The 26,057-nt window shown below is 36.7% G+C and overlaps 1 protein-coding gene across 1 annotated transcript; it reads left to right on the top strand.

Moving 5' to 3' along the window:
• The first annotated feature begins 3,600 nt into the window (after positions 1–3,600).
• gbp (glycogen synthase kinase binding protein) lies at positions 3,601–5,115 on the top strand. Its single transcript, XM_056475225.1, has one exon. The coding sequence runs from the start codon at positions 3,861–3,863 to the stop codon at positions 4,308–4,310; it is 450 nt and encodes a 149-aa protein (XP_056331200.1). The 5' UTR covers positions 3,601–3,860; the 3' UTR covers positions 4,311–5,115.
• Positions 5,116–26,057: the final 20,942 nt, after the last annotated feature.

The following is a 26,057-nucleotide window of genomic DNA, read 5'->3' as shown; positions in this document are numbered from 1 at the left end:
GTTCGGCTGCAATCTGTGCAGATACGAAATCCAATGAGGGTTAGCAACATTGCAGCCTGTATATTCATTTCCATTGAATACAGGAAACATTTGAAACTTTATCTCACATAATAATTTGTTCATTTCCCAGAGATGGGTTGTGGCTGGAAGGGCATCCGCTGCGTAAAAGAAATGCTGGATAAGTTGGCGGTTCATTCCGCTGTGGCGACCCCGGATTAATGAAGGGACTAAGCTGACAAGAAAATGAATGAATGAATAATTTGTTCAAATACTGAAAAAAAAAGGTTTAACCTAACAATTCCAGGAAAAAGTTTTGCTCGGATCATACAGATCACATGCACAATGCAGCTAAACATTACGTTGTAACATTCACCCTATAGTATCCACCCCCTTAGTGTTATGTAATGCAGACCGCAAAAAAAACAGACCGGCCCAACCTCGTGCTCGTGTAGGTTAAGTAATATGATATGCAAGTATGTTCTTTCATGTTTGCGAGCTGTCAGCATACATTATCAGATTTAAACATTGTCATTTGTTATGTCATAAATGCAAGCGTGCTCACTGATACAGCTGCTAAGATCTTTAAGCTGCTTATGCTATTTATTTTAGTGCAGTGACTGAATGCAAGTTTGGTATGAATGGAGGGCCAAACATTTGCAGATGTTTCTGGTTTTGCTGAGCACACTAAGAATCGATTATTATGATGTATTAGACATTAATTGCATGGTTTGGTGCCATATGCAAACGAACATCCAAAAGTAGCAGTTGTGCAAAACTGTTTGTATTTCTAGGAAGTCAAAAGCCTCTTCCTGTGAAAAAGAGGACGTGGTCTTGCTGATAATTGTGACAGAGAACAGAAAGTTCTAGAGAGGTTTTTGAAGAAGCACAATTTCCTTTTTAATCCTGGTTTAAGGATGCTAAAGAACAATTGTTCAATTAACATCTGATCATTTTTACATGAACTCAGGCCTCATTTGCAATTGTGAAAATATTATAAAAATAACTCATGCACAATATGTTATATCTTACATGGGAAATAGTAATTAATGTTATGATTTCATTGTCATCTTCTCACCAGTTTAATTACTGAATTAATCTGATGGTAAACAAATTATTTCAACCGGTTTTGTAAACTTGAACAACAGAGTCATTGAAACATTGAAACTAAGAAGAATGATTAATTCAAGGTATAAGCTAATGTTAAGAGGAACTTTAGACAATGGTGGCTTGAGAAAGCCTAGTGTGAAAGTTTAAAGTAGTTTTAAAGATTAAATCATTGAAGTAGTAATAACAACACATAGGTCAGCATGTTTCTAGTAAGAATTAGCATGTTGTTAGCATGAATTTAGAATGAATTAGCATGTTGCTAGTATGTTTATAGTATAAATGTGCATGTTGCTAGTATGTTAGTATGTTTGTTGGCAAGTTTCTAGTATGCAAAGGTATGTTGTTAGTATGTCCAATGTAAAGTCAGTGGCAGTTTTTAACAATGGAAGTATATGGGACAGTTGCTAAGGTGCCGTAAGTGGTTGCTAGGGTGTGGCTAGTAAGTTGAAAGGTCATCAGTTATTGGCAGATGAGTAGTCTGAGTTAAATGAGCCCAACCTTAAGTCTGTATGACAGTCTGGCAAAAAAAGAGGTCAGAGAATTTGGTCCAATGTTAAGTCAAAGGGATTTTTACGGGTCAGTTTTGGGAAAACTGTACGTTATAATATATAGCAACTTAATGCAGAATAGTTTGGAGATTTGGAGTTAGTTTGGTGGTTGTAGTATGTACATTCTAGGAGGAGATGCATCTAGAAATTAGTCTCAGAAGAAGAAGACGAAAGAAGAAGAATAAGTTTATGTAGTATAACAGTATGTTGGCTTTCTCAAACCACCATAATTAAAGAGTATTAAAACACTAGTTTTGACCTGTTTCTTACACAAAGCACATGAGTTATTTGGCACAAATTGCCAGAATTTAAATTTTACTGAACATTTCCTTAAATCTAACTGTAATGAGTCACTGCTGCAAGTCTGAATAGATTTAGAGAGATTTTTGACAATCCCATTGAGACGCTACACACCTTCAACTATGCGAACACACCCCTAATATACTGGAAAGTCTTTAATGCTTCATATATGTAGATAGAATGTCTACCAACAACGTAACAGGACTTTGATAACCAACAAAACATTGACCCCTTGGATGACACCTTGTAGTCAATGGAATAGTTCACCCAAAATGTTGACTTTTGGGTGACGCAATTTCGGTGATGATGGCTGTCTGCACTTTGAGAGTGCAGATGAAACAAAATCAGACAGGCAATACTAAATTAATATGTGTGTGGAGATAACAATGTTTTAGTTGGTATATGGACTGGTTTAGGCCTTGAATGGATAAACATTAAGCTTGTAAAGTAGTGGCAGCAAGTTCAAACAGCTGATTCGTTAAGAAAGAAAATAACATCAATTTCAATAATATTTACATGAATGATAATTGTGTGCTATTATAAATTATAATTGTGTGCTTAAATACAAAAACTAAAACCAATTGAGGGATTTTTTTGCTTTCGGTTTAAATGAGAGACATTCGTATTGTTTTCATGATTGGGTAAATGTTTTTGGTCAGTCAAAATGCATCGCAAAAAAGTGATGACATATAGACCATTTTGAGAGATGTACACAATAACAATGGTCCTAACGTATTTCCTGTTTTACATTTTTAATTTTCATAGCTTCCGTGAGTCCAAAAAGGTCCACATTTTGATAAATAATGTTATGACGACTGTTTTAACATTAAGTTATGATTGAATTGCCTCTTGTTACAGTTATGAAATGGTTTGATAACAAACTGGAAATGTTCTTGGGCCAATAACATGACCACGTTGAAATGGTCTATACTCCAGAATGTCATTTCGCACATTGTTTCAACAACAATTACAATACAAGCATATTTTAAAAATCCAAATTCAAACAAAAAGTGCTCAGGGGTAGCTTAATTAATGTGTTGGTGCTCTTTGGGTAAGGGATTCATCAGAATAAACAGCAAAATTGAGTCCAAGGCACTCGAAAATGTGGAAAAAAATATTTAAAAGCCTTTATTGACATGGCTATTCCTTAAAACTGCGCCTACGCATTTTGGCAAACACAAAAGTTTATTTTACTCTCACATTGTGGGTTAATTTGCATGTTAGAAATCATTAAGGACTGGTCAATCAACAACAACAACAACCCTGTTTTTGGTGAACTACCCCTTTAATTGTATAAACGTGTCTGATGCAACTGTATTTCAGTGGTCTCTCTGGCACGTGCCACACGAAACGCTCAGGTCTCAATTCCCAATGTGTTATGATTAAGTACGAAACTAATTTGATGACAATGTATACACTTCAGAACATTCCTAGAAATCAAGTACATCTAGTATCACCCCAATCAGTTGTACCAGCATTTTGGGTGCATCGAGTTCACACATGTGGCTGTCTAGTTTTTATACACTAGGGGACTGTTATGTAACGCTAAGATTGATGACACGCGGATACGCGGAGACGTATGGTTGGGCCAAAATAAATATAACCACTAAGAACGCTTCTCTGAGTGGACTGTTTAATTTTTGTAGTAGCTGAAACGTATAAAGTATCTCTCCAACGTGTGGTTACATTATATAATAAACGCGTTTATAACTTAAAACGACAAGCGTACCCCCTATCTCTCTTAGAAATGGTACGTGCCGGATTCTGCGTCATCCATTGTTTACAAATCAACCCTTGAGCTGTTTCTGTTGGGCAGCGTGGTGGACGCCGGCTAAACGATCCTGTCCATTTGATTAAAAACAACAACCACGTTTGGATATTTTGATACCTGCTCTTATATACAAAATGCCTTGTCGAAAGGAGAACTATATTTTTTTGGAACAGTCGGTGACGGTGGATTCAAAGGAAGTAGACGCTCTCGTGTCGAAAATCGGCGAGGCGCTGCAGCTTCACAACAATAGCTCGAGCCAGAAGGCGATGTCACGTCTACACGGTTTCACGGGCAGCAAACCGAACGGCGGCGGCGGGAGCTCGACGGGCGGTCAGCGGTGCATTCGTCTGCGCAGCCGAAGTTTACGCACCAGCCGGGCCAGTCCATACAACCCGCCCGGATCCAGCGATCAGGATTGGGACCATTTCAAATCCTCGTGGAACCGAAAGAAAATCGACGAGGACGATCCGCACCAGCTTCTGCAGGAACTCATATTGTCGGGAAATCTGATCAAGGAAGCGGTCAGACGACTCCAGTTCTCCTCGGAACCATCGGATCACGACATCCCCAAATCTGTGGACTGATTTCAGGAGCCAGCGGATGCATGAACGTCCTCACGTTTTCAAACAAACGGGGCCGCCAGCTCATTGGGTTTTTACAAACTTTGATATCACGCCCTTCATGTTTTTTTCTATTGTACATTGCCGAGATAGAAATGTTATGTATTTTTTTGGACTGTTTTTTGAAATGTGACCCTTCATTCATTTATAAATCTCAGTGTTTGGACTGAAATGCCAACGTGATGCAAAAATCTAGCGGGTTAACGTTATAGGAATGCATTTATTATAGTATTAACTGGCCTCCGGTTGGTTTGTCCTGGATTGGTGCATCTTGTTTTGGTTTGCTGGAGTTTAGCACTGTGTGTGTCAGTAGCAAACAAGAACTGCTCAACTGCTTTGTTTACAATGTAGATGTGGTCGGGCTGCTGGGTTGCAGTCCTCGCCTAGATCAGGCAACGGGTCACACTTTTTGTTTACTTCTTTTGAAACTATGTTTGGATACAAAAATATGCCCTATGGTCACCTTGTGAGGGCCCATGTCCCCTGTCCTTTAGATTTCGAAGTGAAGAGCAAGGCCGACACTCCTTCTCAAAGAGAAACCAAGATCAAACCCACATGCATGTGGGTACATGTGCTGAACATTAAGGATGTGATCCAGACACACTGACACTGTGGTGCTTTTTGATTCCAATGTGGAGTTCTCATGTTTTTTTTTTGTTTTGTTTTCACTCTGTGTTAACTCTGCATATGCTTCGCAACGAAGTGTTTTTAATAACTCTGGTTGTTCAGAGAGTTTGGTGTCTAATAAACATGGTGTATTTGCATATGATTTTTGGTGTGTGTTCACTTTTTGTTAATAGGTTACCCTGTGCTGTGTAAATTTTATCCTGTTACTGATTACTAGGTGTAATGTAACCTAAATTACACATTTTAGGTGAAATATTGGATTATAGTAAATCAAATTTTTCTAACATGCTAATTTTTGGTTTTATTTTGTGACCATATTCAAAAGTGTTGATCGTTAATTAATTTATACAGTGTTTCCATGGCCATTCTAGATTGAAAATGTCCAAAGATAAATAATATGACCATATGATTTTTAAAAAGGAACAATTAAACAGATTAATTCAAAATAATCCACTATGAATCAGTTAAATTTGAACGCCATTGTGGTAAGATATCCATGTACTGCATTAAAAAGCAGGCCTATAAATAATCTCACAATGAACATTTTACATGTTTACTACAAAAACTATGTGATTCAGATTACAAGAACACATTACCAAAGTACATGTCCTAAATCCAACAAAAATAATAAGGTACTTTTTATATTAATGACTTAATCTTGTTTATTTCTCACTCGCAATGTGTCCCCCCTAGTTGGCTGGTTTTAGCTGGTTGACCAGTCTGGTTTTAGAGGGGGTTTGGCCATTTCCAGGCTGGTCTTGGCTGGGAGATGACCAGCTAAAACCAGCTATGTACATAGTAATGTAATGTTGCTTAAGTACAGCCATTTCCCAGCCTGGCCAGCTAAGGCCAGGCTAGAAATGGCTGAAACCCCTCTAAAACAAGGTTGGTCAACCAGCTTAGGCCACATTTACTGTCTTCGTATAAACATAACGTTTTTGAAAATGATATGGACAATTATAGGGGTTTAGAAAATAATAAGGGTAAATAACAGTTTTACATTTGATGAGGAAAAATGAATTTAAGTAGCATCTAAATATAAGCTCTATTACCATGTATGCTCACGTTGTGATGACAAACGGCAAAATGTGTAAAATAGCATATTCAGTAGTGATATTAGACTTTTTATAGGTATGTGTGACTGAACTAGGTATTTGCATATAAAGTGTCCTAGTAGTACCATATAGATTAACTACACTCGTGTTGTTGTGGAGAGCGAAAATAACAAGCTGACTCACCACAGTTATGATATCTGAAGCGATAAACGTAGGCATGGTCTTTGAACATGGTTTGTGAGTTAGAGTTAATCAATGACTAGACATTTATAAACAAGTTTATTATAGCATCTAAACAAAAGTAAGAAACACAGCCACTCACTTCCGTGATGGGTCCTTTTTTCTACTCGTCGTCCAGCAGATGGGGCCACAATCCAAGTCACAACACCGCTGTTGATGGCGGAGAAACATGTGAAAAGTTAAAACATCCAGATATAAACATACCACAGCAAAACTGCACTGAGCTACATATAACAAACTCTTCACGTATTAAATAAAGAAAAATGAGGCCTTTATGTGAACAAAATTAATAAAAAAAACATATAAAGGCTTATACAAGTGCTCTTGGCTAAATGTTTTTGTTCAAATTCTGCTCGACTAGCTGGTGTAAATGCCAAAGAAGCTATGTGCTTTACCGATTGAAGTATTAGCTGTTAATTGTTGTGTATTAATATTAATCCCAAACTGCATCTGAAATCGCTTTTTCAGCAGGCTAATATAAAACAGCAAGTGACACTTCCAGCAAGATTTTGAGATGTGCATATGATTTCCCATGAGGACATAGGATAAGTGAAGCGAGCTGCATGATAGTGATAGGTCATGTGATAACAACACAACAAATGTTGTAGCCTACATCTATTCTTTTTTATAGCTAAACTACACGTTCATTCTAATGTGTGATTTAATCAAAATAAGGACCACCAATAGTATGAGAATATTTCAATATTATTATTTTTAATTTAATATATATTACAATAGCCTATACATTTTATAGGTGTTCACATATTCAGATATTTTTTTACCGCGGTTCTAATATCTGTTTAAACGTTATGCCTCACACTTTTCATAACAATTTAGAGTAAGGAAGGTAGTTAGCGCCATCTTGCAAAATGGTATTGTAAACTGGGGTTGTGGCACTTCAACGCAAATTTTATAGCGAATACAAACCATTTGATAGATGGCTAAGCTCTGGAGTCACCGAGAGTAATGAAAACATTAATCAGAAGAAAAAGTTAGGTTGGATAAGAGAGAATGAACAGTTAAAAAATAAAAGTAGCCTACTACATTTCAGAAAGACAGCCCTGCTGGAAAAAAAAAACAGTTTAAACCAGCCTATAAACTGGTTGGCTGGTTTTAGCTGGTCAACCAGCCTTTAGAGAGGTTTTGGCCATATCAGGCTGGTTTCTAGCCTCGTCTTATCTGGTCAGGCTGGGAGATGACCAGCTAAAACCAGCTTGACTAGCCTTGCCAGGCTGGGAGCCCAGGCAAAACCAGCTATGTCCAGTTTAAACCTGGTCAAGCTGGTTTTAGCTGGCTAGCCAACAAGTTAAAAAATTCAACCAGCCTAGACTGCCCAACTATTATAGCACCTTCCTAATGCTTTTGGGTTATTTTGATTAAATGTTTTTTTTTTCCATTTTGGTATTACTATTGCTACTATTACTAGTACTACTATTCATTTTATGGCTGTGTAAATAAATAACATAGTTTTCTAAAATATTAAAAATGCTTTCTTTCCATTACATTTTAAGTTCCAGACACTTTTGTTAAAAGAAATCAAGAATCACAAATCATGAAGAAACAACAAAGTAAAGATAATTATAAACTGTGCAAGCAGGAAATCATGTGTTGATGAAGCTGAATATGGCGCTCTGTGTGGTTTAGAGATTGTCTAGAAGCTGGTGCAGGCTTCACTCCATGTAATTAAATATTATTATTAAATAAATAACCCAATAAAGATTAAAAAACAACAACAAAGCACCAAATATGTTTAACCATTGGGTTAAATAAATAACTCAACATTTTTTAGAGTGTGGTTTAAGCTGTTTTTTTCAGTAGGGAGAACATACATAATCTCTTGCACAGTAGGCCTAAGAGATTTATAGGCTACAGATCTTGCATGCTTTTATCTTCTCTTAACTATCCACTCTTAAATGAATCTGCTGAAAGCATTTTAATAAAATAAAAAGCCTCTTATCCTATATAAAATGGCTTTGGAAAGCATCTGGGGAAATCAAAAATGGAACCTTGTGAGACTTTTTTAAGGAGGTGATAACCATATTGTTGGGCTTATTGTTTTCATAACTTGTTTTAGCATAAACTTTAAAGTGAATCATGTGATCAGATAAAGTCACAATGCTTTCGCTTCAGCCACCTGATTTTTTTTTTCTTACAGCATATTTTACACTGCTTCAGACAACCAAGAGAAGCTTCTTTTTAACTTTGCTCCACACACACCAGCTGTCTTTGTCTGCTGAATTAAACCGTGTCTCCTCAGAGTCACAGGGGAACGGCACAGTTCTCACCTCACATCCCGAGCCACCAGAGGCTTCTGCTGTTCCTTCAAATGTCACAAACACCCAAGGCTCAAAAATTATACATAAGGCTTACATAAGAACATTTTTTCCATGTCCTGTCCTACATTTTGACCTACATCACAATGTGACGATGATGAAATATGGGGATCCAATATCCAAACCAAAAGAATGTTACTGATTTTCTTGTTTGAAGGCATGGATGAGTCACATCGGGAGATATTTAGCTTTTGAGATCATCTCCTTATTTCTCAGGATGTGTTATGCAGCTGGATATTTACTTGAGTTGCTGCATGCAGTGTTTTTATAGTGTTGCAATGCGATTGTTAGCAGTGCTGAATAGTTACTAGGATGCTCTGCTGGTTGCCTGGTTTTAGCAAGTCAAAAGTAAAGAATGTACTGCCATGTTAGAAACTGATCGGGTCCCCTAGAGTTAAAGGTCCATTTTGTTCGAACTGTGACATCATCTCAACTGAAAAACAGGGCAGGATATAGAGTAGCTCCTCCTCTTTTTTAAAGATGTCCTATAGCATTTTGTTTTTATTTTAGCTCTATGATCAAAAAAGCAAATGAGAAGCATCTTGAAGGGGGCGGGGCGTGTCAGATTCTCGAGAGCATTTGATTGGTTAGAACATTTGATAAGAAACTGAAGTATGACATTCATTCATTTTCCTTCAGCTTAGTCTCTATTTCAGAGGTCGTCACAGTGGAATGAACCACCAAGTTATCCAGCATATGTTTTACACAGCGGATGCCCTTCCAGCTGCAACCCAGTACTGGGAAACGCCCATACACTCTCACATGCACGAACTCACACACTACAGCCAATTTAGTTTATTCAATTCACCTGTACTGCATGCCTTTGGACTGTGGGGGAAACCAGAACACCTGGTGGAAACTCCACGCAGAAATGCCAACTGACCTAGCTGGAGCTCGAACCTCGAACTTCCTTGCTGTGAGGTGACATTGCTAACCACTGAGCCACCTTTTCGCTGGTGCTCCACATGTAAAACAATTAAAAAATGTTAACCCTTTCCTTCCTTTCTAATAGTATTTTAATGTACCCCGCACTAGTTTAATGTCAGCAAGTGGAGAGATGCAATATAACCCTGTTACATTTACACCCGGTATGAGATATAAAGTGGACAATGTTAAATATAAGTGTAAATGCTGTCTAAAACTTGCTGACCTTCCACCATGTCCAGAGGTAGTCTGTAAAATGCATTCAGTGGTATTGATTTTGTAGCATAAACACTCATGTGTTTGAATGTGTTCAAACAGCCACAAAAAAAACACCCACTCTCTGCTAACTGACCCAATTTTTAAACATTATGTGTTGTGCTGTTGATGTGCGCTATAGCCAGATGGGATTTAAACTTTGTTTAACATTGTAAGTTTACGTGTGAGGGTAAAAAAAATCTAACATTTACGTGTCCTGATTTTAATAATAATTCAGTCCAATTGTGGCTGTCAGAGCAGAAATAAATGCTCTAGCTCTCCTTATTGTTTTCTGTGATCTCATTTCTGGTTCATATGTAAAAGTACAAGCTTGTTTTGCCACATTAGAGTGAAAAATTAACAAAAAAAGCAGAGACAAAGCTCAGGTTTAAAAGTGAATCTTCTTGTGTGTCAGTTGACCAAAAAAGACGGAAACAGGACCTATGAAGGGCTTTGAATTGTGCATTTTTTTTATTCAACATTTGACGTAATTGCAACTGAAAAATGAAGAGAGTTAGGGACAAAGAGTATAAAAAAATCAGCCTATAAAAAAATTAGCCAATGGTGTTTAGTTTATTACAGTTCTGCCAGTGAGAGTGGTTGAGCTCAAGCACATCAAATGAAAAGCAAATGAGAAGCACTTTAAAAGGAACGGGGCGGGGCATGTCAGACTCTAGAGAGCATTTAATTGGTCAAGATTTGACGAGAAACTGAAGTATGAGGTGATGTTAAAAACATCATTGATCAATTTAGGTGGAAGTGACAAACTGCAAGTGTTGGATGTTTCTATTAGTTTTCTGAATGTGAATGTTACACTAATACACTAGCTAATAGATATACTTAGACTGAAACTAACATCTAAAATTTTCTATTTTAATTCCACGAGACATTAAATCATTCATTCAACTCAGACTCAGCAATAATTCAGCAATGAAACATCTTTATCTGTTTTGCATACTCTATAACAAAAATGCTGGGTAGTTTTTAGCCAACGTCAGTGTTTTGTAGATTTTTCCTACCCTGTCAGATTACCTCCCATACAAAAGGCAACACATTTTGATGACGGAATATGCTGTGCTACCAGTATAAATTTTGACTGTAATATCATCCTAATCCACCCCAATCTCTAACCCCAACCTCAGAACCATTTAAATACAGTGTTGGTAGCATAATCTGACAGTTAGAATACAATGTCAGGTCACCCAAATATGGACAAACCCAACAGATTAGTTAAAATATATATATAATTTAATTTAATTTACAAAAGATAACCCCAACTTTGGCTTTGTTAATGTTTGACTCAACATTTAATACAACATATAATACAACCCAGCATATTTAGAGGATAGAAACACATGTCAGTTCTCATTCTGGGGTAGCTGAATTTGGAAAATTTGTAGATTTTTGGTAGATAAAAATAGACAAAGCAATTGGCAGTATTGTGACATAAATACAATGCTACTTTTTAAAAAAGTGTATCTTGACACAATCTTTTAAAATAGTGTTAATAATGTTTTCCTTAAACAAACCACTAAGGCCCAGCAGGTCCATAAAAACAGCAGACTCCTTTATATCATTTTATGGCTATTAATGCAAACTTTATAGATTTAATAAAAACTGTATGGCTCCAATATAATCTTCTGGTTATTTGAAAAATTGTAAAAAAAAAAAAAAGTGTGTCAAAACCACAAAATTCTGATTGAATATATGTCTCAAAACTACTAAAACCTACTATTTTACATTGTTAAAATTTCAACAATGAATGTAATGTTTTAAAATAATTGTGGAGGAAAAATTCTGTGGTGGTTTGTATAATATTTCTTAAGCAGGGTTCATACACTGATTACTACACTGTTTTTTAAATAGTTTTCATGTGTTTAAACATGAACACAGTCTTGCTTTTTAGCATCTTGCCTATGAGTATCATTCATTCATTAATTTTCTCTTCGGCTTAGTCTCTTTATTAATCTGGGGTCACCACAATGGAATGAACCGCCAATTTATCCAGCATATTTTTTACGCAGCAGATGCCCTTCCAGCTGCAACCCATCACTGAGAAACATCCACATACACAACGGTCATTTTAGCTTACCCAATTCACCTATAGCGCATGTCTTTGGACTTGTGGGAGAAACCAGAGCACCCGGAGGAAACCCACGCGAATACGGGGAGAACATGCAAACTTCATACAGAAATGCCAACTAACCCAGCCGGGGCTCGAATCAGCGACCTTCTTGCTGTGAGGCGATTGTCCAAAAGTTGCGGTTCAGTCCCTGTGGTGACCCCAGATGAATAAACGGACTAAGCAGAAGGAAAATAAATGAATGAATTATTATTATTTAAAGGATGGCTTATACAAAATTGAACTTTACTCACACTCAAGTAGTTCTAAACTTTTAGGAATTGTTTTCTTCTGTTGGACACAAAATACCCAAAAATATTCTGAAGAATCTAAGAGGAAACAAAATGAAGAATGTTTCTTTTTTCCAACATTCTTCAGAATATCTACTTTTGTGTTTAACAGAAGAAAGAAACTAAACAGGGTTTAGAACAAGTGGAGGATCACTAAATGATGGCCGAATTTTCATTTTTGGGTGAACTATGCCTTTAACAAGCCTTCTCAATACTACGTGCATTCTGTTCAGTTCCACTGTGATATATTTTTAGCACAAAATTGTGTTCTGTACAAACAACCACTAAACCTGACTAAATTGCATCTGCATCCACCCTACAACAGATATATTTTGAATGCTAAGTGGAAGACGCTGATTTCAAAGCAAACCACACATGCGCACACACACAGTCTGCTCTTCTCCAATTAGTGCCCATTGTGTGACACCATATTCTCTCTGATCAGATACCCGCTGGATCACAGGGCCACTTCAGGGCACACCTGTGAGCAGCTGCAACACGAGCAAACAACACCACGTACTAATGTGTCGCTAAAAGCTGAGATAATTAACCTCATCATCAGGGTCCATCCTGGAAGAATAACAACCGAAAGAGTGGCTAGCAACCACAAAAGCTGTAAATGAATGCAGCTAAAGGGCTACATTAATATTTAATTCAAATGGTTGTTGTCTCTGGGATTCGATCCAAACATATAGGCAGCACTTCAGCTTTAGATAACTTTTTAGAGCTAGTTTTTTAAATATTTTGCCTGTCCTTTCACAGTGTCATGTTTACCGGGCCCTCTAATGACAGCCGAAAAAGAAAACGGAATATCTTGAATTAGTTTCGTATTTTAACCCTCTACCGCATGCATTATGATAAATCTATAAATATATATATATATATATATATATATATATATATATATATATATATATATATATATATATATATATATATATATATATATATATATATATATATATTTGACTGTTTTTCTTTTCTTAAAATGGCTTAACTTGAAGTTCTGTAAAAAATGTATTTTTTAAAGTACTTTATGATAACAACGTCCAACAGTGGATCTAACTTAAAAATTTCAAATTTAAAACTTTCCTTATATTTAATAATTTTGTTGTTTGAAATGATTTAATTGGTGTTGCAGAATTATAAGCTTTAACACAGAACTTATAAATAACCAGCCTGATTTCACGAGAAAACTAAGTATTTTACGTTTTGTCAGTTTAGTGGCTAATTCGTACGAATTCGTATGAGTTCAGTCGTACGAAATTGTACGATTTTAAAAAGGAGGCGTGGCACCTAACCCCACCCCTAAACCCAACCGTCATTGGGTGATGAGCAAATCGTACTAAATTGTACGAATTAGATCGTACGAATTCGTACGAATTAGCCACTAAATCAAAAAGTTACGAATTGCCATGAGATTGTGTTGAAATAACACCTTATACATACTTTCCAACAACTCATATTTAAACAGCTTTCATTTATTCCATTCTTTTTTGCTGAATATTATTGAAAACAAACATAACATTGTGTTATCATTTATACAAACAACATACAGTAGGTATAAATATTTTCTTCAGTAAATATTAGAACAAATAAATTAGTCTAGTTTATCCAGATGCATCAGAATAATGTAGCTACTAGCTAACAATATTTATATATTATACTATACTACACCTGTCTTATCTGCCTCTGAGCTTACTTACCTGAACTGTCTCTATTAAATGTTTAGTCTGCATTATTCTCATGGTCACTAAAACCCATCTCATCCTCACTTTCATGTGCAGGAAGAGCTAGTTCTGTCCTTTTCTTCTTTCACTTACCATAGAACATGGTAGTGCTCACTAATACACTGTTCCCTGTATTCATATGTTCAAAAGTAGTATTGCCATTAAAACTAGATTTTATCCATAATGCAAATGTCATTAACATACAACTAATCAACATGATAATACTAGCTTTCATGTTTTTATTGTTACAATTTAAAAGTTCACAGCTGACCTTGCTAGCCAACTAACCCATTGCAATAGTGCATGTTCCACTATTGCATAGTGTTGACATTTGGCAACATATACATTTGATCGATTTACAAAAAACTAATTTGATTTGAAAACATTGAGTTGTGAATATGTCATCATAACTTACTGGAGGTGATGTTTCAGATTTTTTTGTGGATCTGACATAATTTGATCCTTTGTTTTTGTTGATGTTTACATTTGCATTTAGCATATACTCACAATAAATGCCAGTCTGTCAGAAATCACGCTACAGAAAACGACAGCATGTCATGTGACTTAATCAAAGCTCATCATTGGCTACACTAAAGTGTTCTCTTTTCAACAAAGGTCTTAAAGAAAGAGTGGCAGGGAAATGAACATAAGTATCATGTTGCCATATGGTTACACCGTGCAGTGGAGGGTTAAACATACACTCAAAAAAAATAAATAAATAAAAAAAAAAAAAAAAAAAAAATATATATATATATATATATATATATATACATACATACACACACACAAAAATTAGACAACTTAATTGTTTTATGATCAAATGATTATATTAATTTAAGTTAATCCATTTGTTGTTACAGTATCCTCTAAGAGAATTGGGAACCGAATTCTCTGGAGACACATGAGACAATCGTCTGACTTCAATACAGTCATGCTCAGACAACAGTAGACACCAAGTAATTAAATTCAAGGTCACACATCGTCTATATTACACCAAAACCAAGTTACTTAAAATCTTTTCTCCTGTCTCACCAATGTGCGATAGATTTAGGATAGCAGAGAACGTGGTTGCTCATGATTTTTGGTTTTGTCCTTTACTGAATAGATTCTGGACAAACATATGTGACTGGTACTCCAAGACTTATAGCTTTTCTACCGAATGCTGATTTTGCCATCTTTAGCACAACATTCTCAAAAAATCCATCTTCTCCACCTCAAAGAATGCAAGAGTCTTTAATGCAAGGCATGGCGGTGGCTAAAAGAATCAAAAATTGGAAATCACCATTACCCCATTCATTCCAGAAATGAATGCTTCAGCGATAGTTCTGCCAGGAAGACTGGTTTGTCAAGTTATTCATAATTATCTCGTCAGCCTATAACGACCAAGTGCGCTACATATAAGCCCATCAAAACAATCTGTTTCGCTGTACTCAGGTGACGTTGTGGAAGTTTTCCTCCATCCTTCCCACCACCACCATGCCTTCATGTTCAGGCATGATCTGCCAGCTCATCCAAAGTTCTGCACCATAGACAGGGCTTACGCCAAAGGACTTTATGAAAGGACAATAACGAATTTACATTAATCCAAACAATTCACAATAAATGTTAAAATGTTTATCTGCCTCCTAAAGTCTTTGTGGTATAACTGGATTTCTGAGATGATATGTGGGATTCAGATGGAGAGACTCAGATTTTTAAGCACTAGCTCCATAAGAATATTTTTTGGCTGCTTGGGGTCAATTTCTTGATTTATTTGACAAATCTTTAACTCAAGAGCAATCCAGTGAGACTAGTGCAGAGTTTGCAGGGTATTTGCAAATTTTTGCTAATCAGCAGGAATCAGCTGAGGTGAAGAGACAGCGACCAGCGAGACCTAGCTGCCACTCAAGGGGCCATGGCCTTATTCATGCAGACTTAATATACTTTAATATAAATGGAAAGGATGAGTTATAAAAAAAATTTACCCCCTCACAGTTGTCATGAAGGGTAATCATAGCTATATGCACCAAAGCCATCGTTTGTACCAGGCTGTAAACATGTTTTTATCAGCTGTAAAATTGGCCATTGCAGTCAGAAATCATCAGTATATTCTGGAGCCAGCCCCCAAAGCCGAGTCGATGAATTGCAGTTTTAGTTACTTCCGTATTGGCGCTCACGCCTCACAGCAAGAAGGTCGCTGGTTCAAGCCTCAGCTGGGTCAGTTGGCATTTCTGTGTGGAGTTTACATTTTCCTTGTGTTGTCATGGGTTTCCTCCAGGTGCTCTGGTTTCCCCCACAAATCCAAAGACATGTGGTACAGGTGAATTGGGTAAGCTAAATTGTTCGTAGTGTATGTGTGTGAATGGAAGTGTGTGAGTGTTTCCCAGTGATTGGTTGCGGCTGGATGGGCATCCGTTGCATAAAACATGTGCTGGATAAGTTGGCAGTTCATTCCGCTGTGGCGACCCCTGATTATTAAAGGGACTAAGCCGGAAAAAAAATGAATGAATGAATGTAAAAAGTAGAGAGCTTTGCCAAATGATTTTGGGTTAACCTGTTACTCATATAATTCAGCAAAATACATCATGGCTAATTTTTCATTGTTATAATGCATACATATACAAATATATATTTATTGTGCATCAATGACATCATTTAAAAAATGAATCACATTATATCAGATTCCATCACAGCAGGGATGGGGATTCACAAACAATTTGCAATCTAATTTCATGCATTCATTCATTTTCCTTCGGCTTAGTCTCTGATTTATCAGGTGTCGGCACAGTGGAAAAAAACACCAACTATTCCAGCATATGTTTTACTCAGCGGATGCCCTTCCAGCCACAACCCAGTACTGGGAAACACCCATACACACCCTTACACACTACGGCCAATTTAGTTTTCCCAATTCACTTATACCACGTGTTTTTAGACTGTGGGGAAAACCGGTGCACCCGGAGGAAACCCACACTTACACAGGGAACACACGCAAACTCCACACAGGAATGCCAATTGTCCCAAAACCGACTCAAACCAGAGACCTTCTTGCTGTGAGGCGACAGTGCTAACCACTGAGCCAACGTGGTGCCCAATCTAATTTCAATCAATCAATAATTTCAACAAGCTTTGTTTTGTGTCTATTAAAATAAATCTCCTGGTTTGATCATGTTATATAATATGTCTATGTACACTTTTTAGTTTGTTTGTTTCCCTGTGCATTGAAGGAGGACTATCTGACGCCACACTGCTGCAGTACATCAGTTTCCCAAAGACAGGCCCTTGAAAAACAATACATTTGTTTGGTGAATTACGGCTTTTGTCATCTCCAAAAATTGCAGCCTTAGAGAAGTACGCAAACACAATGGGTTTTTGGATTCCCTCTGCTGTTTCATTCTGTCTCTATCTTTTCAGGCTGGCACGATGATCCATGAATGGTCGGCCCCCTAGAAGTCCTGCCTTCAAACATGGGCGAGCTTGTGACTCACTGCAGTGCTTTTGGCAGGTATTGAAAAGCCGTCTGAAATCCCTCACACAATGTGTTACTCCAGATTAGCAGTTACATGACATTTATGCAAGAATTTCAATATTTGTGTTTGACAAGACAATACAGTTTGATATCAGTCTTAACCTTTAAAGAATATAAGCACTGTAGATAGTGTTTGAAAATTATTTGTTTTGTTTTTCATGTGTCAAAAACAAAACAAAACAATGGCATACAAGTTTGAGAAGTAAAATGCATCTAAAATTTGATTTCATAAAAAGATTATGATTCCATTATGATTTTAAATCTGTTTCAAAACCTGAGCTGCATTAGAGATTGTTTTTGAAATTTTAATTCACTTTTTAATAATACAAATGATGATCTAAGGGGTGTCAAGGTGGCGCAGTGGGTTGCACGATTGCCTCACAGCAAGAACGTCACTGGTTCGAGCCCCGGCTGGGTTAGTTGGCACTTCTGTGTAGAGTTTGCATGTTCTCCTTGTGTTCCAGGGGTTTCCTCTGGGTGCTCTGTCCAAAGACATGCGCTATAGGTGAACTGAATAAACTAAATTAGCCATGGTGTGTGTGTGTGAATCCAAGAGTGTATGGGTGTTTCCCAGTGTTGGGTTGCGGCTGAAAGGGCATCCGCTGTGTTAAACATATGCTGAATAAGTCAGTGGTTCATTCAGCTGTGGTGACCCCTGATTAATAAAGAGACTAAGCCGAAAATGAATGAATGATGGTCTAGTTTGTCATGTAAAACTGTTTTAACCTAAACACTTTATCTTTAAATGTTAAAAAAATCAAAGGTTATTATTTTTAGTGGTAAAACGTCATACCCTTTAAAGATTTAGATAAAATTACCATTGAGTCGATTGCAGGTTGTATGAAAATTTTTAGGCATATTCACCTTATTCTTTGCCGACCAGTGGGCGCAGCCATTTGAATCTTTTTGGCTCGAGACTTCCGGTCTCATTCACTTCCATTCATTTTTAGACGTTAAAAACTGCTCGTTTTGCTGCTTGATGTTGCAAACTGATATTTTCTTATTATATTATTCTACTTGGTCTGTATAGTAATGCAAACATTTGTTTGTAGAGCAAGTAGTTTGACCGTTTTCTGCCGTTTATTATTCCTAGTCATTTCTCCCATAGCGGACCTAAAGTAAAGTTAGTTCTAAAACAATCGCGAAAACAGGCCCACTTCTGCATTTTAGAATAAGGTCAATAGCTCATGGTAACATGTGCTAGCTACCTCATTTAAGGGGTGGTTCACTTCTATATCATGTTTTAGACTTTAGATGGTGTGTAATATAGCTGTGTGAACATAAACAACATCTCTGAATGTAATATGCTCAAAGTTCAATGCAAAGCGAGACATTGGCTTTTACAGAGTTAAAGGCTTAGCAAAGCCTACAACGAACAAAATTTGGGACTACAAAAAAAAATGCATCAAGGTTAATGAGATCATAAACACTTCAGGTTACATGCATACAACGCACAGCAAAGGGGCGTGGCCAGAGGTGCTGTAATGTTATAGCAGAGGAAGCTCAAATGCAGTCCAAATACTGCTATTTTCACAGAGCTTGTTCTGTTTCTGTATCAGGGCTTCCAAAAGACACAGCACTAAGAGAGAAGTGCTTACAATTTAATTTAATTTAATTATGTTCCAGAGAATTAAAAATATATATATAGCTACCATTTGACAAAGGAGAGCTTCCAGAATCTCTTCCAGTTCAGAGCTGGATTTGGCTCCAGGATTTTGGTTCCTCAAAGAGGGTGCAGCTCCAACCATAATAGACGGCGCTGTGGATTGTGGATTGATTTACTACATGCATAGTTTCTAGCGTTAATGGTATGTTAACAAGGATGTAAACTGTTTGACACCGTTAACAACTTAGCTACAAATTCATATTTATCCATCAAACCGCTTCATTTTCTGTCTGATTCAGGCACAAAGCGATACGGCTAACAGCTACTCTGACTGACAGTGTTAACACAATGGCAAAGCAAGTGCTAGTAGAGGTGTGGGACTTCCTGCTTTATGGAGCAGATCTGTGAATCACAGCACATTATGCTAGCTGACCAATCAGAGGCTCTTGGGGGCGGGCCTTTCAGAGGAACTAGAAAATGTGGTAGTCGTTTTCATGTTAGCTGAGTAGCTGTAAATAATCAAAGTAAGAGATATGAAAAAATAACGTGTTTTTTTTTTACAAATGAAGAATGAGCACACATTGCTTTGCACCCCATAAACAAAACCAAGCCTTAAAAATATAATCCGGACCACTCTTTTAAATATTTTTGAGCAAACGTTGTCATCCTCGAGACTACACAGAAGAATGAAGTACTTCTGTTTGAAGGAAGTGCATTTCTTTCGAACTGTGATCAAAATTGACTGAAACTACCAGTTCATTTAAATGAATTATTAAAATATTTGTACATTAACAAACACTGTTTCATCCTGTAATTAAAAAGTGTTTTTTGAGTGAGTCACTGAAAAATTTGTCCAAACTGAAAGTATTATTTTTGAATTGGACTGTTGTAATTAATATTTTCCAAGATCCTCAAATAAAAGACATGCTTTTTGCATAACTGACAACATCTGTTATTATCTCTATGTATTATCTGTTCAAATTATATACTGGTAATCATATAAACTACATAAATATGAATTTCAACTGCAGGCCTGGATGTTTGTGCTTCTCTAAATCCTGTGTTTGTAAATGCCAAGTGTAGATTTACTACTCAAATATACAGTATTCATTGTTGTTATAGCAGATGTGTTGAACAGAGATAGTTTTGACAGCATTGTCATCTGCACACAAAACTTTTTAAAACCTCAAAGGAAAAACTTTTCAGTTTTTAGTACATCATTGTCATGTGTACCCTTACGCTTGTGTTTTACTCTGTCATTTCAACATGCTGAATATTTCATCAACTCAGCTTACATGCCATCCTTTGCTCTCTGAGTATGACAGCAAACTGTCATTTAGACACCAGAAATAAAATAAAATTTCAAGTCTTTGGCATACAAATGAATGCTTTCTGACACAGTTCTGCTTCAAATATGGGATAACATATTCCTCCCACTGGCATAAAAAAACTAAAAAATATCATCCGATCTTCTCTTGAGCTACATAAGTAGCACTAATGTTTGATCCATTGCAGGAAGTGCTGTAGATAACAGCTTAATCCACCATCACAGGTCTGCAAAAGGACCAAAGAGTTGCTAAATTGAAACATACTCTCCCCCTGAGCTCGTGCTGAAGGGCTTCACGTCACTGCGTTAAAGTATATTACTGCTGAAGATATGCTTGTACAGCTTAACAGATAATCACCCCAGATACCTGTTCCAAGTTACCAGTCCTACGGAAATCATTATGTGGAATTGAATTGGGAAAGGATAGCTGATGCACTAAACTGGGTTTATCGGTCCTGTCATAAAACAGGGGCGACCATTAAGCACTAACAGGTTGACTTTAGATGCATAAAGCTTCCTCCCACTCACCCTACAGGCAGGAGTCCAATTTTAGCTGTCTGTGGTACACTGACTGTTTAAAATATGAAAATATGGAGCCATTTTTTACCAATTTCATGCTCTGGAAACTGTCCCTGAGCAAGTGTGCTTCTGTAAAGCTACATCCAAAAGTGAGTTTTCCTTAAGGACCGACTCTTTAAAAACCAAATGTTTGAAGTCTGGGATCAAAGCCTTGTGCTCAGGCGATCATTATTTAATCAAAGGAACTGATTTTTTCACTATACAGTTAAAAATTAGATGAGTTATACAACCCAACTATCAGTAAAATTACCCCAAGGCCAAATACAAGCTTGTTGAGTAAAAAAGTGGCTGAATGGGAGCAGCCTGAATTTTTCACTTTGCATATTTTAAGGTCATTGCACAATTACTTGTTCACGGCAGAATCAAACGCTTAGATATTCAAGATGTTTCATACAGCTATAATAAGCATGTCTTTTGGTTTCCAGTGGCCTTGTCCTACTCATGTGTCCCAGCTGTAATTTGTTTGCACGTCTGCCTGGGGCTTTCTTGCCCTCACACGCTCTTCACTTCACTTATTTACTTTAAGGCCTTCACCTGGCCTCTATTTTGACTTTGCTGCTGATGCCCTGCCGCAACACTGTTTCTAAGTTTATGCTCAGGTGTTGGAAAGCATAGAGAGAAGCATAAAAATGGAAGCTGTAGAAATTTACAGCCTATTAATCTATCTATCTATCTATCTATCTATCTATCTATCTATCTATCTATCTATCTATCTATCTATCTATCTATCTATCTATCTATCTATCTATCTATCTATCTATTCATCCATCCATCTATTTGATCTGCTATGTATATTATGTTTGCAGCAGTGTATTATATTCTCAGACTCCATGTCTGTGAATATACTGGCAGTAGCAAGTCTCAGTACTTGCCTTGCAATAATAATCAAAGCAGCAGCAGCGTAGCAGATCTATTCCACCAAGACTAAACACATCAACATTTCCATATGCATATTTATTACCATACTAAATCTGTCAGAGAGTTGCCATTACAGAAATCCACTTGCTTGGTTGATATTGATTGATTGATATCAGGGGTGTCGCTAGACCCAATTTACTGGTGCACATGCCCCAGTAAAAATCGCCAGTGCCTTAGTAAATGCTTTGAGATATGATTTACTTCATATGTAAGTGTATTTAATAAGAATAATAATTCCGAAATAAAGACGTTATTCTCTATGTGCAACCGAACCAGCGCTGGTGAAAGCAATGTGTTTAATCAAAAATATTTAATATATAATATATATATATGAACTAATTCTATAAGACAACAAATATTCTATAAAACGTATTTTTTGTATTCTATTGAATTGTCTATAGAATTTCGTATAAATGAAATTAATATTCATGCAAAAGATTTCCTAAACGATCTTAGCATGATTCCAGTTGTGTCTTAACATTGTTTACCAGTTACATTTAAGATTATTTAGCATAATAATTGTATAATAACAATTATACACAACAATTATCCTCATTCATTCATTCATTTTCTTTTCATCTTAGTCCCTTTATTAATCCAGGGTCGCCACAGCGGAATGAACCGCCAACTTATCCAGCATATGTTTTACGCAGCGGATGCCCTTCCAGCTGCAACCCATCTCTGGGAAACATCCATACACTCTCATTCACACTCATAAACAAATTTGATTTAATGATATGTTTAAATGATATGTTTTATAAACAGCATGAAGACTTTTCTTTCATTGATTATGAAAATTGCACCAAAAAATACAAGCTACCCTTTTCTTTATTTAAATCTCAATTCAAAGTCTGTGGTGCTCTCAGATAGATAGATACAAATCATTTAAATGTAAATTCCTGAAGTAATGGAGTTTTGCTCACTGCCGTCCTGAATACACACAAAATGCTGCTCGTGCTCCAGAAGACCGTGGGGGCGTTCAACTGCATCGCCCTGGGCTTGTTCAGATCGGAGAGGGAGGCTGGTGTTAAAAAAGTCAAAGGGCACAATACTGTGGTGCACAAGTGCATGATGAATATTACAAAACAATGCAAAACTGTGCTTCGTGTACAAAAACCAGATAATCCACTCTACCTGAATGCCCCAGCTTGTGTTTTCTTCCACTTGGATGAAGTGAAATCCATTCAGTAACACTGGTTAAGCAAGGTGGCCCAGTGGTTAGCACTGTTGCCTCACAGCAAGAACGTCACTGGTTCTAGTCCTTGCCAAGCCAGCTGATGTTTCTATGTGGAGTCTACGTGTCCTCCCCTTGCTCACGTGGGTTTCCCCTGGGTTCCCCAATTTCCTCCCACCGTCTAAAAACATGCATCTTAAGTTAATTGACTTATCCAAATCGGCACCATAGACAAGCACCCAGTAAGTAGTTATCTCTTAAGAGCAATCACTATCAGTTCATTAGTTACTACAGCAGGGGAGTTCTTGAGATCTACCTGAGCTCAAACTCCCCTCTCGCCTTGCAAACAGGAGGGAGCCCCGGGCTCGGGGATCTTATGAGCTCAGGGCTCTCTTATATATTTATAGTTGAAGTCAGAATTATTAGCCCCCCTTTGAATTTTTTTCTCTTTTTTTTATATATATTTCCCAAATAATGTTTAACAGAGCAAATAAATTTTCACAGTATGTCTGATAATATTTTTTTCTTCTGGAGAAAGTCTTATTTGTTTTATTTCGACTAGAATAAAATTTTAAGGACAAAATAATTAGCCCCTTTAGGCAATTTTTTCAATTGTCTACAGAACAAACCATCGTTATACAATAACTTGCCTAATTACTCTAACCTGCCTAGTCAACCTAATTAACCTAGTTAACCCTTTAAATGTCACTTTAAGGTGTATAGAAGTGTCTTGAAAAATATCTAGTCAAATATTATTTACTGTCATCATGGCAAAGATAAAATAAATCAGTTATTAGAAATAAGTTATTAAAACTATTATGTTTAGAAATGTGTTGAAAAAAAATCTGCTCTCCATTAAACAGAAAACGGGGGGAAAAAATAAACAGGGGGCTAATAATTCTGACTTCAACTGTATGTAAAGCTGCAGTCACATTGCACTTTTCTCCACATAGACTTCCATTCATAAGCACGTGAATGTGTCAGACAGGAAACGAAAGCTTGTGCAACTTTAAGCTTGGTGAACTCTGACCTGTGAAATCGCATCACTTGACTGCATGAGACCAATTGAAGGTCAAAACATGACCTCTCTAGACCAATCGTTTGCTTTTTTTAATGTCTAATCATCTTGTTTAATCCTGCCTCTTTTCAAAGCGCCGTACAACAGAAGTTCGCAAGCTCAGTGACCGCACCATCTCTCCTCCACTCAATGTCTGGTTTTGTTGCAAGACAGAAGGACAAACGTGCATGGTCAATGATAACTAACATTCCTTGAAAGTACTTACTTGTCTCGTTTGTCTGTTAACTCCAGTATATGCGTCTCTCCTTCCTATAGTGTCATTCCCTCCTGGTCTTGTCTGGTTGTCTGATTCTAGATCCCTCTGTGTACCTGGTTTAATCTCCTCCACCGATTCCTTTGAGTCATCTGGTCCATCTTCACATCGGCTGCAATAGTTTCATTGTTCATACTATTCATCTGCCATCCTTTAAAATAAACAGGTGTTATACTCACAGCTCTGGTCTCTGTCCTCTTTCTGTGACAATATGTGAAGATCTGTGTATGTACAAATTTGTAATTCTAATGGTTGAAGAGAAAAAACTGTCAGTAGCAATTTTTGCAATATTTTGACATAACATATATAATATATATGTAAAGTTCAAATATGAACTTGTATAACATATGCAGTTGATCTCAACATTATTAGCCCCCCAATTTCTGTTTAACGGAAAGGTGTTTTGTTGTGTGTGTTTTTTTAACACATTTCTAAACATTTGTTTTATTAATTGATTTCTAATAACTGATATCTTTTATCTTTGCCACCGTGCCAGTACATAATATTTTTCAAGATACTAGTATTTAGTTTAAAGTGCAATTTAAAGACTAAACCTTAATAAGATTAATTAACAATCATCAAACAATCATTAAAATCATTTTGTCAATGACGCCACATTTTCAGTTTGGTCCAGTAAAGGAATGGTCACTGTAAAAGACTTGTACATGGATGGTAAATTTGCTACATTCCCTCAGTTGAAACAAAAATTTGATCTTTCGCCATCACATTTTTTTAGATATCTACAGCTGAGAAACTATGTGCGTACATCTATCCCCCACTTTGAACTATTAGCAGATGAACATGATGTATATAAATTACTTTCTGCCTCTCCTGATGCCTCTAATTGGGTTTCCCATTTTATAGACGTTTTTAATGATCAGGTTGACATATCGACCTTGTATTTGAAAGATTCCTGGGAGAAAGATTTAGGCATTCAAATTACCAATGAGGACTGGGAAAAGTCTGTCAAGATCATAAATACATGTTCTATTAACTCCAGACATCAACTAATCCAATAAAAAAGTAGTACATCGGCTTCATTATTCTAGGGTTAAACTTAATAAATTCTACCCCTCCATTTTCTCTAAATTTAACAAATGTGAATCTGCGGAAGGCTCTCTAGGACATCTTTTTTGGTCATGCCCAAAACTTTTTGAGTTTTGGAGCGAAATTTTCAACTTCTACTCTGAGGCTTCTTCTTGTGACCTCGCCCCTGATCCAGCAATCGCTGTTTTTGGTTGGTCTGACTCACTTTGTGGGTTCAGTCATCAAATTAAAAAAGCTGTTCAATATGGAATAGTGTTAGCTAAAAAAAATATTCTTTATTTATGGAAAAAGCCATCAAAACTACTTTTTAAATCCTGGCTTTTAGAATCCTCTACCACTTTACATTTAGAGAGGCTAAGACACAATCTTTCTGATAACATTGCCGGCTTTGAAGCCACCTGGAAACCCTTTTTTAATTATTTATCAAATGCCCAGGATAACAGTTTAAAGGTATAACCCTGTTATCATCTGCAAGATCACCATATTGCCTGCGCCCACTGGCCTAGATGTAAATGTGTAACATTGTTGACCCATGTATAATATTGGAGGAACTGATGTAATAATGGTTTAAAATCTTTTTTTTCTGTATTATGTCCCCCTTTTTTTTCCGTTGCTTCTGTTTTGTCTTTATAATCGTTGTTGCTT

The sequence above is a fragment of the Danio aesculapii genome, chromosome 16 (assembly GCF_903798145.1).
Source record: "Danio aesculapii chromosome 16, fDanAes4.1, whole genome shotgun sequence".
In the NCBI taxonomy this organism is placed as follows: domain Eukaryota; kingdom Metazoa; phylum Chordata; class Actinopteri; order Cypriniformes; family Danionidae; genus Danio; species Danio aesculapii.
This window is presented reverse-complemented; position numbering and strand designations above follow the sequence as displayed.

Excerpts from the sequence above, each read along its gene's own strand:
- gbp (XM_056475225.1), top strand. The coding sequence starts at position 3,861 with ATGCCTTGTCGAAAGGAGAACTATATTTTTTTGGAACAGTCGGTGACG.